This window comes from Ranitomeya variabilis, chromosome 8, assembly GCF_051348905.1.
Source record: "Ranitomeya variabilis isolate aRanVar5 chromosome 8, aRanVar5.hap1, whole genome shotgun sequence".
Lineage (NCBI taxonomy): Eukaryota > Metazoa > Chordata > Amphibia > Anura > Dendrobatidae > Ranitomeya > Ranitomeya variabilis.
Window position 1 is genome coordinate 114448429 of NC_135239.1, and position 12556 is coordinate 114460984.

The 12556-nt window shown below is 38.2% G+C and overlaps 1 protein-coding gene across 3 annotated transcripts in view; it reads right to left on the minus strand.

Moving 5' to 3' along the window:
- Window positions 1–365: 365 nt before the first annotated feature.
- CCDC190 (coiled-coil domain containing 190) overlaps window positions 366–12556 on the minus strand; it is a 29582-nt gene continuing 17391 nt past the window's right edge. The window contains exons 2-4 of one of the 3 annotated variants that reach the window (XM_077278329.1): window positions 9540–9742; window positions 8751–8832; window positions 366–2413 (exon numbers count right to left, since the gene is read on the minus strand). In XM_077278329.1, coding sequence (XP_077134444.1) covers window positions 1849–2413; window positions 8751–8832; window positions 9540–9729 — 837 coding nt within the window. In that variant the 5' untranslated portion in view covers window positions 9730–9742 and the 3' untranslated portion in view covers window positions 366–1848. The remainder of the gene's footprint in view (window positions 2414–8750; window positions 8833–9539; window positions 9743–12556) is intronic. The other 2 variants (XM_077278328.1, XM_077278327.1) reach the window with 2 other exon arrangements.

Here is a 12556-nt window from a genome sequence, read left to right on the forward strand (position 1 = left end):
AAATATTTCAATGCTGGGACATGCGTACAAGGGTGGAAACCTCTGAGATCTGTGATGGAGACAAGATGGTATCTTACCTAATGATGTAACCTCTTGCTCTTTGGATAAATCTTTTAAGGTCTGCAGAGCCAATTCTTCCATGGGGGTTGGGAACATTCTCTGTAACTCCTCATTGTGGAACCACTTTTTAAATATTAGAGAATTTGCTAAGACGTGGAGGTCCCTTACTGCTAATAATGGGTTCAAGTGTGAACTTGGTGAGAAAGTGAGAACCCTGTATAATACAGACAGATCAGTATCAGATAAAAAGTAGTCAGACAAATTGATAACCACAGAGGCACCAGGTTGATATTCATTCTTTGTTTGAGTTGTAATTTTTATTACCCTGCCAGTATTCATAGAGACATATAATGCATGGGAAGCGTCTGAATTATCTCCAGCTGAGGAAGCAGAGGAAATAGATTCTGATCTTCTATTCCTGGTTTGTACTATTTGTCGTCACCATCTATATATCTATTTTTTGTTGATAAGCTGTCAAGTCACATAATAATTTTTTGGATTGGGTCTCATGAATACATTTCTCCCATTCCTCACAGCATAATTCTACTTGCCTGCTGAAGTAGGTCATTACATCTGGAGAAATCATCTCTTTTAAGTGAGCACTTGCCTCATCTAGTTCTTTCTCCAGGCTCAGGATCCCTAGTTGGTTATGATTAATCAATAATTCTATACATTTTAGGGAGACATTGGTATAGATTTCCTCCCACTTGGTAACAAAACTTTCATCATCTACTGAAAAAGAGGGGAAGATCTGTATTCTGAGACCATTTGCTTGCTCAAATAGTGTTCCAGAATTGCTGTATTGCACCATACTCTAAGCGCATCTGAAGTAAACATTTTATAGACTCTTGGAGTTCGCTAACATTCCTCTAGTACTCAGACCACATCAGTGAAGACCCACTATTAAAAACCTTAGAAAATTTAGACTGTCAAGATGTATCCCTGGCTTTGTAGTCCATGGTGACAGAGACAGAAATCTGTGAAAATACACAGCAGAGATATAATTAGCAAAATTGTCTGCAATCACATCACAAATACAAAAAGACACACAAATAGGCATGTCAAAAAGACCATTCCACATGGACAAAGTAGTAGGTTCAATACACAAAATGACATAAATCATATAAGAAAAAAGTGTACTAGAGAATTACATTTATGAACAATAATATCACATTTATTTATTGAAAAATCACAAAACTGGTTAAAAACACATAAAAAGAAGTGGGAAACCACTAGGTGGCATCACTATCCCACGATAGAATTAACTAACAGACAGCTATAAACATGCTATCAATTAAAATACCTGATTGCAAATTTTAGTGACATAAATTTGCCATTCATGAATAAGATCATTGGATGACATATATAAAAATCAATCTAAGATAGAAACAGATTGTAACACGATACCTGTACAGGAGTGTGGTGCCAAAACCCAAGGAAAAACCCTGAGGTACATTTCAGCTTCTGCCTTCCTCTGGGAGTGACATCACACTAAAGAATGTATAACCTAGATTCATCAACCAAATGATACACACGCATACTTGTGTGATAAATAGTGGTGTGATGCATTACAACCCAAATTGAAGCATTTAACCAGTGTAAGGCACAAAAAATACAATCGCTTACTGAAAATGAGACACAATGATAAATGAATTTGCCTATTACTTTTTAGAACTTACAATATAAACATACAATGCTGCATTTACTGAAGGATCTTTATTGTCAAGGTATATTTAATTGTTCGAAGGTCCTGATTTATAACGTCTGGTAATATAAAATAAACCTAATTTAAATAGTTTTATTAGCATTGTCCATTTCACATTCATTGGGAAAACCACTGCTATCCTCCTTTATGAATATTTCACCAACACTCAGTTCTTTTTCAAACTCTGGTTTGACTCTATGTCTAATATATCTGGCATTTTTGGCTTCCTCCAGAGAAGCCATAAAGTCAGGCATTGTGTGTAGAGTACGGAGACCCCCATCCGGGGCATATATTTCTTCATCAATTGCTGCCCTGTCCTTGAAAAGAGACCCTCGTCTCTGCCTAAGAAATGGTGGGTTTACTGAGCCAAATGCTTTATCTTTTGTATTAGACAGAAGACCAGATGATTTTCCTGGCAGATCTTCCTTAGACACAACATCTCCAGTTACTGAAACAATACTGGGTCTCCTTGCCGGAGAGGTTTTTGTATCTGTTATAACTGTTCCGGGAAGTGGCAATTCAAATCTCTGAAGATTTTCTTCCTTTCCCTTCTTTACACCATCCATGAAGTCATTTATACGCATTTGTAGAGTCATAGATGAGCCAGATGCCATGACTGGTCCTTCTGAAGAAGCTGCCAGCTGACTTCTTATACAAAAGACAAAAAAATAACCAAAGTATATATTATTCATAACTTGTATCTCGCTAGAATGATAGTGGTACACAAGACACAATAAAATAGATTTTAAATAAAGTACAGTATTTTAAACAGCAAAAAAGCAATAAAATGTTATTTGCCCTGAAGTGGTATCTATAAATGTCAACTCATCTCATAAAGAACAAACTATCGCGCAGATCTGTCACCCATAAAAGTTTAAATCGGGAGTTTCCATATTAATGCTTGCATAAAGACTCTGGAAAAGCAACCTGGCACAAAAAAATCCAGAAAAAAACAATCTCCCAAAGCTAAATGGCCATGCCCAGAAAGCAGTTAGCATCCACATATTTGGCATGGCGGTCATGGGACGCGACTACTTAATTTATAAGTTGCTTGATTCCACAAACACAAGCTACAGTAAGTACAATGTATTGGCACAAAAATGCAAGACCTGTTGTGCCAAAATAGTTCCTATATGAGAGGATAAATTCACTGGGTGGCGTAATTTCCAAAATAGGATCACTTGTAGGGATGTTCTGCCGTTCTGGTACCTCAGGGGTTCTGCAAATGGCACCAGGAATACGGGGTATTGCCATGTTCGGGATCAGTTTTGTTAGAAATTGTGATGTCCATTTTCTATTATTACATTGTGTGAAAATGAAACATCTGTGGCAAAAACAACATTTTAGCAGAATGAAATGTCATTTTTTATCCTTATTGCTCAATGGTGTAGCAATTTGTGAAACGCCAGTGGTGTAAAAATGCTCACCACACCCCCTGATGAATTCATTAAAGGGAACTTGTCACCTGAATTTGGCGGGACCAGTTTTGGGTCATATGGGCGGGGTTTTCGGGTGTTTGATTCACCCTTTCCTTACCCGATGGCTGCATGCTGGCCGCAATATTGGATTGAAGTTCATTCTCTGTCCTCCGGATTACACACCAGCGCAAGGTAATATTGCCTTGCGCTGGCGTGTACTCTGGAGGACAGAGAATGAACTTCAATCCAATATTGCGGCCAGCATGCAGCCATCGGGTAAGGAAAGGGTGAATCAAACACCCGAAAACCCCACCCATATGACCCAAAACTGGTCCCGCCAAATTCAAGTGACAGGTTATCTTTAAAGTGTATTGTTTTAAAACTAGGTTCACTTTTTGTGGCCTCTCCTATTTTTGCCACTTCAGGGCTCTGCTAATGTGGTAAGTAGAAAAAATTATGCCAGCTCACCAATTGTCATAGTCCAGTGAGCGGGGAAATCATGATCCAAATATTCATTTGACGATGGGAAAAAAATAGAAAGCATTTCTGCTTTGTATCAAAATGATACTTTTTAATCTATGACGGAATAAAGTTCTAAGAAATTTTACCGGGAGCTGGAAATATCTTATTTTAATTTGTTTCCCCTCTGCTAATGTGATATGATACCCCCAAACCATTTTAGCCATGCCGTATGTCGGAGCAGCAATTTCTGACCACATATATCAGGGGTGTCAAACTGCATTCCTCGAGGGCCTCAAACCATGCGGGTTTTCAAGATTTCCTTAGCATTGCACAAGGAGCAGGAATCATTATCTGTGCAGGTAGTTAAATTATCACCTGTGCAATACAAGGAAATCCTGAAAACATGACCTGTTTGCGGCCCTCGAGGAATGCAGTTTGACAACCCTGACATATATAATGTATTGCACATTTTGCAACAAATTGTGCTTTTTTTTTCTCCTGTTACTCTTGTGAAAATGAAATGAAACATTTGGGGATTATACAATATTTTACTGGAAAAAAGGAATTATTCATTTTCACCCCAAATTGTTCTAAAATTCTGTGAAGTGCCTTTGTGTTCAAGATGCTCTCTACAATTCGAGATATATTCTTTGATAAGTGTGGACTCCAAAATGGGATCACTTTTGGAGGGTTTCTGTTGTTTTGGCATCTCAGAGGCTCTAAAAATGCAACACGGTGCTTTGAATCTATTTTAACCAAAATTGAGCTCCAAAGGTCAAAGAGCAATCCTTCGGCTGTGTTCACACGTTGCATATTATTCGCGTTTTTTTCACGTTTTTTCCCTATAAAAACGCTATAAAACCGCAAATAATCTGCTTATATTATGCATCCTATCATTTTTAATGAATTCTGCACTTTTTGTACACATGATGCGTTTTTTTCCGCGGTAAAAACGCATCTCGGTAAAAAACGCAGCATGTTCATTAATTTTGCGGGTTTTTTGCGGATTTCCCACTTAAAATGCATTGGGAAATGTCCGGGAAAAAACGCATCAAAAACGCACCAAAAACGCGTCAAAAACGCGGTAAAAACGCGCAAAAAACACATGCGGTTTTCTAGCAGATTTCTTGCAGAAAATTTCAGGTTTTCCTCAGGAATTTTCTGCAAGAATTCCTGAACGTGTGCACATAGCCTTCTTTTCCAAGCCCTGCCATGTGCCCAAACAGTTTCTGATGACCGATGGGGTATTGGTGTACTCAGTAGAAATTGCACAACAAATTTTGAGGCCCATTTTCTCCTTTTACCTTAGTGAAAATGAAAATTCAGGGCTAAAACAACATTTCAGTAGAAAAAATGTAATTTCAGGTTTTTTTCCTTCCATTTTGAGTTAATTTAAGTGAAACACCTGCAGAGTTAACTTAATTCCTAAATGTGGATTTGAAAACCATCAAGTAACTTCAAAAGTGAAGTGTTCCTGAAAAATAGGTTTTCAAAATTTTGCTCAAAAAAATAAAAAATGCTTCTAAAATGTTTACCTTTCCAACATCCTAACAAAAAGACATTTAAAAACTGATGCTGATATAAAGGTGACATATAGTAAATGTTATTTATGAATTATTTTGTATGTTGTGTCTTTGTTTTAAAGTCATAAAAATGTTTTTTTTCACAAAATGTGTTATTTTTATAAATGCAAATCATATCAACCTACATTTACCACAAACATAAAGTACAATGTCACAAAAACAATGTCAGAATCACTGGACAAGTGTTCCAGAGTTATTGCCACATAAAGTGATGCTGGTCAGATTTAACCTCTTAGTGACAGAGACAATTTTGACCTTCATGACCAAGACAATTTTTTACAATTTTGACCACTGTCACTTTATGAGGTTATAACTCTGGAACACTTCTTCAGACATTCTGAGATTGTTTTTCTGACATTGTACCTAATGTTTGTGTCAAATTTAGGTTGATATAATTTGCATTGATAAAAATAACACATTTTGTGAATTTTTTTTTTGCCATATGTCACCTTTGTTTCAACATCCGTTTTTAAATGTCTTTTTGTTAGGATGTTGGAAAGGCAAACATTTTAGAAGCATTTTTTTATTTTTTTGAGCAACGGATTCGACTGATTCTGAGACTGTTTATTCGTGACATATTCTACGTCATATTAGTGGTAAAATTTCTTTGATATGACTTGCGTTTATTTATGAAAAAACAGAAGTTTGGCAAAAATTTTGAAAATTTAGCAATTTTCAAACTTTTAATTTTTGTGCCCTTTAGTCAGAGAGTTATGTGACACAAAATAGTTAATAAATAAAATTTCCCACATGTCAACTTTACATCAGCACAATTTTGGAAACAAAACTTTTTTTAAAGACGTTATAAGGGTTAAAAGTTGACCAGCGATTTCTCATTTTTCAAACTAAATTTAAAAAAAAAATTTTTTAGGGACCACCTCACATTTGAAGTGACTTTGGGGAGTTAATTTGACAGAAAATACCCCAAAGTGACACCATTCTAAAAATTGCACCCCTCCAGGTGCGCAAAACCACATTTAAGAAATTTATTAACCCTTTAGATTTATTAACCCTTTTTCACGAAAACTAAAGCAATGTGGAAGTAAAAAAATTAACATTTAAATTTTTTCACAAGAAAATTACTTTAGACCCAAACTTTGCCATTTTTGCAAGAGTATCAGGAGAAAATGGATCACAAAATGTGTTGTGCAGTTTCTCCTGAGTTTTTGGATGGATTCAGACAAAAACAGACACATATCATTAATCTGGACAAAAATAGCAAGATGTCCTTGACAATTTCTGGGAATTATTGACCACTGCTATGTGGAATGTGAAATCGTGCTAAAAGAGACTCAGATGATACCATTGCACAATACTTGTTTTTCTGTTATTTTTATGATATTATAAGATGATGATTAACCATTTCTTTAACAGCTGATACCCCGTATGTGGGGGAAAGCCACTGTTTGGGCGCATGGCAGGGCTCAGAAGTGAGGGAGCACCGTTTTACTTTTTGAACACAAAATTGGTTGGAATCGATGGCGGGCACCATGTTGCATTTGGAGACCCCCTAATGTGCTTAAACAGTGAAAAAAAACAATCCTAACTCCAACCCTAACCCCAAACCTAACCCCAACACACCCCTAACCCTAATACCAACCATAACCCCAACCCCAACTCTAACCCCAAAACACCCTAACATGCAAAAAATAAGCCCTTACCCAACCCCAGATCATGAAAAATGGAGACGCTACGGGTATCGGAAAATGGCGCTTTTTTTTTTTTAGCAAAATTTGGAATTTTTTTTCACCACTTAGATAAAAAATAACCTAGTCATGTTAGGTGTCTATGAACTCATAATGACCTGGAGAATCATAATGGCTGGTCACTTTTAGCATTCAGTGAACCATGTAAAAAAGCCAAACAAAAAATCAAGTGTGGGACTGCACTTTTTTTTGCATTTTCACTGCACTTGGAATTTTTTTCCCGTTTTCTAGTACACGACATGCTAAAACCAATGATGATGTTTGAAAGTAAATCTTGTCCCGCAAAAAATAAGCCCTCACATGGCCATATTGACGGAAAAATAAAAAAGTTATAGCTCTGGGAAGGAGGGGAGCGAAAAACGAACACGGAAAAACGGAAAATCCCAAGGTCATGAAGGGGTTAAGCAGTTAAAAAATGTGGCCTGGTCAGGTAACTGAAAACTGATTGCTAGCTATTCTGTTTCTTTTTCACTTGAAAATACCAGTGAGGTTTAGGGTGTATTATCAGGAGTTTATGGAGTTTCTTTCTTTTGTTAAAATTGCCGTAAAAAAAAACCAGGGTAATATACTCAATACTATACTGAGAAAAATTGCTGTAACAAAGAGATGCAAAGTGAGTTTCTAAAGAAGTTTCGAGGTTGAAATCATGTCATTGGTGAATAAGCTGGAATGTGCAGTAAAATTATTGGTTAGGCATGACGGAGGACATCCGAATATGTCTTATGAAACAATTTAAGATATGAAACATCGACTTCTGGGATCTCCACATAAATCGTTGAACAGGCTTTCCCAGGAGATAGGCGTGTGTTAATGTTAATGAGTGTCACGAAAGATCATATTCGCCCGTACAGAGTCACTGTTGTTCAGGAATAGAATGGGTCCGAACAAGAGAAAGAAAATAGTTATTGCCTTATTTTTACCTTTGGGAACATTTGAAGCATCAGGTGTACAGTAAAAAGCCACGAATATTACAGGCACTCCTAGAGAACACATAGCGAGAAATTCAGGCTATGACCCCAGATGTCCTGTGGAATACATTCAACAATATGGAACGGGGCAAGCAGGCGTGCTTGGATGCAACCAGTGGACATTTTCAACATCTGCTTTAAAACATCAGTTTCTCATGATTAAAAGTATGTACAGTCTAATTTTCAGTGTGATGGATTGTCTCTTTTAGAAATTACAGCAATTTGTCTGGGTAAAGAAGCAAGTGAATCAACCTGTACCTTAAAATTTGAACCTTCTAATACAAACTATAATTAGCTGTATTAGACGAGACCCCGCATCATTTTTTATTTATTTATTTATAGCACAGGCGCTGGATGATGAATACTCCCATCAGCGATGCCTGCTCTCGCTGTTATCAGCGACAGCAGGCATAGGCAGATGGGAGTAGTACCCCCTCATCAGCCAACGTCTGTGACCGGAGGTAACCTTTTTATCATGGGTCACAGCTGATGGCTCACGCTGTCATCTGACAGTGTGGGAACCGCAACTCTATGACAGGCGGAAATGATCTTACTGCCAATCAGAGCCTATGTTTGCTGCGCTGTCATGCAAATGACAGTATGTCAAGTAACGGTTGTTGGGAACCCCATTCATCTAAATAGGGTCCAGGTCCGTGCTTGGGTTTGGGTACTGTTCTGGTACCTGAACCAAATTTTTTTTACATGTTCTGCCGAACCCACCTGACCTAAACATCCACGGGTTAGCCCATCACTAATTGTGACAAATCATTATGTGGAAGAACTGGTTTGGCACTTCTAGTGCATTTACAGCATATAAATAACATGTATGTTATGAAGTTTAATCTCACCTCTTTCCTGCAATTGTTGCTTGTGATTGTGGAGTTTCTGTTTTGTGATTGTTTTTAACATTTGCGGCTTTCTTTGCAGTGGCTGGAACATAATAAACAAATTGATTATTAAATGTAAATCTTAAAGGGGTTGTCTCTATTTAGTGAGCACAGTAGATTGTGCCGTGTACATGGGCAGAGCTGCTGAACTCAGCTGGTAAAGTGATGTTACCAAAGCAAACAAACATCAAAAGCCCAGGATAAAAGCCCAGGACACAGCATTGGAGTGTTGGAGCCAAGTAATGGTAATTTTTTTTCTAGCTACCATAGCTTATAGAAGGGCATTTTCTGATAGTGGACAGCCCCTTTAATATACTAAATACATTGGCAAACATCTATCCCAACTTCAAGCACTTCTCCAAAATTCTTAAGTTAATGTCTAGAAAAAATATTAAACCATATAGGCCCTATTTCACCATACCAGCAATTTTCTCACTGGTCTTGATGAGGGGATGTGCTGGAGTCTGACTGTGGAGCTTCTGACGAGTTGGGTGCACCTCTTTGTGCTACATCAGAAATCTCATTTCAGTCAGAGCTGGCAGAAATTGGTGTGAAAATGCTAAAAGCTGAAAAATGTTAGCACATCTACGAGTTTCTACAAAATGTTGCGGCTTTTAGAGGTTTATTCACCACGTTTTTGGCTTAAAAGCTTTGATGAATTGGGCAATAACTTTTGGACTTCCTTTCATGAGCACATCTAAAGCAAAACAAACTGAATAAAAAAAAAATCAAAGCATTTGAATTTCATACCTTGCTTGATCCTGATGAGATCTTTCTGTAATCGTTTTTGCTCTTTTGTCATGCTATTCATATGGTAATGCTGAGCTTCCTCAATTTCTTGAATGCCATTGTTGAGCCTTGCTTCTGCTCTCTTGGCTCCTCGCCTTTCAGCTTCCCATTGCTTATCCATACTGTTACCAAGATGTCTTGAACGCTGCATTCTTTCAAAGGAGCTTGTTAGAGACATCATATGAGCAATATATAAGTGGTCTGTCTGGTAATATTATCTTTTATGACATTCTTTATGATACAATTATACTGTAAAATATTAGAGCAATGCAAAATCTACATATCTATATATATATCTCATTTATGAAGCCCCTGAAGTTTTCCCTCATGTATAAATGGTGTTGTTTATTACTTTTTGATTGATAAAAAGTAAAATCAATTGGGGTCTGAAATCTACCCCCACTGATTACTGACTAGCTGTTCTCACCTCTAGCAGCAGCTGGATAAAAACAGTGTACTGAGCAGTATAGTGCAGCTCTATACAGTGTCTAGTGTCCAATGCCATGTACTGTAGATGAGCTTCAATGGAAAAGGAGTATCTGGCAGTACTCCCAAGCTGCATGGCTCTGCTCCATAAACTGTTTATATCCTAAGGGTATGTGTCCACGTTCAGGATTGCTTCAGGCTTTGGTCAGGATTTTATGCAGGTAAAATCCTGACCAAAAATGCACCTGAGGTCACTGGCAGGTCACCTGCGGTGTTCCTGCGTGTTTTGCTCATTGTAGCAACATGCTGCGTTCTGAAAAAACGCAACGCATGTGCATTTTTGCGGGAAAAACGCATGCGTTTTTTAATGCACAGTGGAGACGGGATTTCATTAAATCCCCTCCACTATGCTGTAACATCTGGACGCTGCGTTTTTGACGCTGCGGCTCAACGCTGCGTAAAAAACGCAGCGTTTCCTGAACGTGAACACATACCCTAATACTGCCAGAGATAATTACAGCTACTGGGTGGGGGTGCTGGGGGGCAGACAACACCAATCTTACAGTGATCTGTCCTAAGGATTGGTTATCAAAGTAAAAGCACTGAGAAACCCCTTTAAGGGCATCAGCTGAAAACAGCTAGTGAATGAAGGCTATCTCTTACACATTAGTTAATTTAGCAATAGTATGCTTGGAGGAAAACAAAAAGTGTTTTTTTTACAGTCAGGGGTGATATTAAATGGTCTCTTAGACAGAAAGCTGGTAAGTTTTTTGTTTGACCTCATGCCACATAGTGTTATATTGACAGTGTTGACTTTAACCCCTTAACCCCCAGAGGTATTTTCATTTTTGCGCTTTTGTTTTTTGCTCCCCTTCTTCCCGGAGCCAAAACTTTTTTATTTTTCCGTCGATATGGCCATGTGAGGACTTGTTTTTTGCTGGACGAGTTGTACTTTTGAACGACATTATTGGTTTTACCATGTCATGTACTAGAAAACTGGGAAAAAATCCAAGTGCGGTGAAATTGCAAAAAAAAAGTGCAATCCCACACTTGTTTTTTGTTTGGCTTTTTTTGCTAGGTGCACTAAATGCTATACAGTTATATGAAAAAGTTTGGGCACCCCTATTAATCTTAAGCTTAATGTTTTATAAAAATTGTTTTTTTTTGCAACAGCTATTTCAGTTTCATATATCTAATAACTGTTGGACACAGTAATGTTTCTGCCTTGAAATGAGGTTTATTGTACTAACACAAAATGTGCAATCTGCATTCAAACAAAATTTGACAGGTGCATAAGTATGGGCACCCTTATCATTTTCTTGTTTTAAATACTCCTACCTACTTTTTACTGACTTACTAAAGCACTTTTTTTGGTTTTGTAACCTCATTGAGCTTTGAACTTCATAGCCATAGTGACATTAATATTTAGTAGATCCTCCTTTTGCAAAAATAACAGCCTCTAGTCGCTTCCTGTAGCTTTTAATGAGTTCCTGGATCCTGGATGAAGGTATTTTTGACCATTCCTCTTTACAAAACAATTCCAGTTCAGTTAAGTTTGATGGTCACCGAGCATGGACAGCCCTCTTCAAATGATCCCACAGATGTTCAATGATATTCAGGTCTGGGGACTGGGATGGCCATTCCAGAAGAGTGTAATTGTTCCTCTGCATGAATGCCTGAGTAGATTTGGAGCGGTGTTTTGGATCACTGTCTTGCTAAAAGATCCATCCCCTGCGTAACTTCAACTTTGTCACTGATTCATGAACATTATTGTCAAGAATCTGCTGATACTGAGAGGAATCCATTCGTCCCTCAACTTTAACAAGATTCCCGGTGCCGGCATTGGCCACGCAGCCCCAAAGCATGATGGAACCTCCACCAAATTTTACTGTGGGTAGCAAGTGTTTTTTTCTTGGAATGCTGTGTTTTTTTGCCACCATGCATAACGCCTTTTTGTATGATCAAACAACTCAGTCTTGGTTTCATCAGTCCATGGGACCTTTTTCCAAATAGAAATTGGCTTCTCCAAATGTGCTTTTGCATACCTCAGCCAACTCTGTTTGTGGCGTGCTTGCAGAACCGGCTTCTTTCGCATCACTCTCCCATACAGCTTCTCCTTGTGCAAAGTGCGTTGTATAGTTGACCGATGCACAGTGACACCACCTGCAGCAAGTTGATGCTGCAGCTCTCTGGAGGTGGTCTGAGGATTGTCCTTGACTGATCTCACCATTCTTCTCTGCCTTTCTGATGTTTTTCTTGGCCTGCCACTTCTGGCCTTAACAAGAACTGTACCTGTGTTCTTCCATTTCCTTACTATGTTCCTCACAGTGGAAATTGACAGGTTAAATCTCTGAGACAGCTTTTTGTATCCTTCCCCTGAACAACTATGTTGAATATATAATTGTCTAAGGGTCACTTCCGTCTGTCCTTCTGTCTGTCTGTCTGTAACGGTTATTCGTCCGCTGATTGGTCTCGGCAGCTGCCTGTCATGGCTGCCGCGACCAATCAGCGACGCGCACAGTCCGAAAGAAAATGGCCGCTCCTTACTCCCC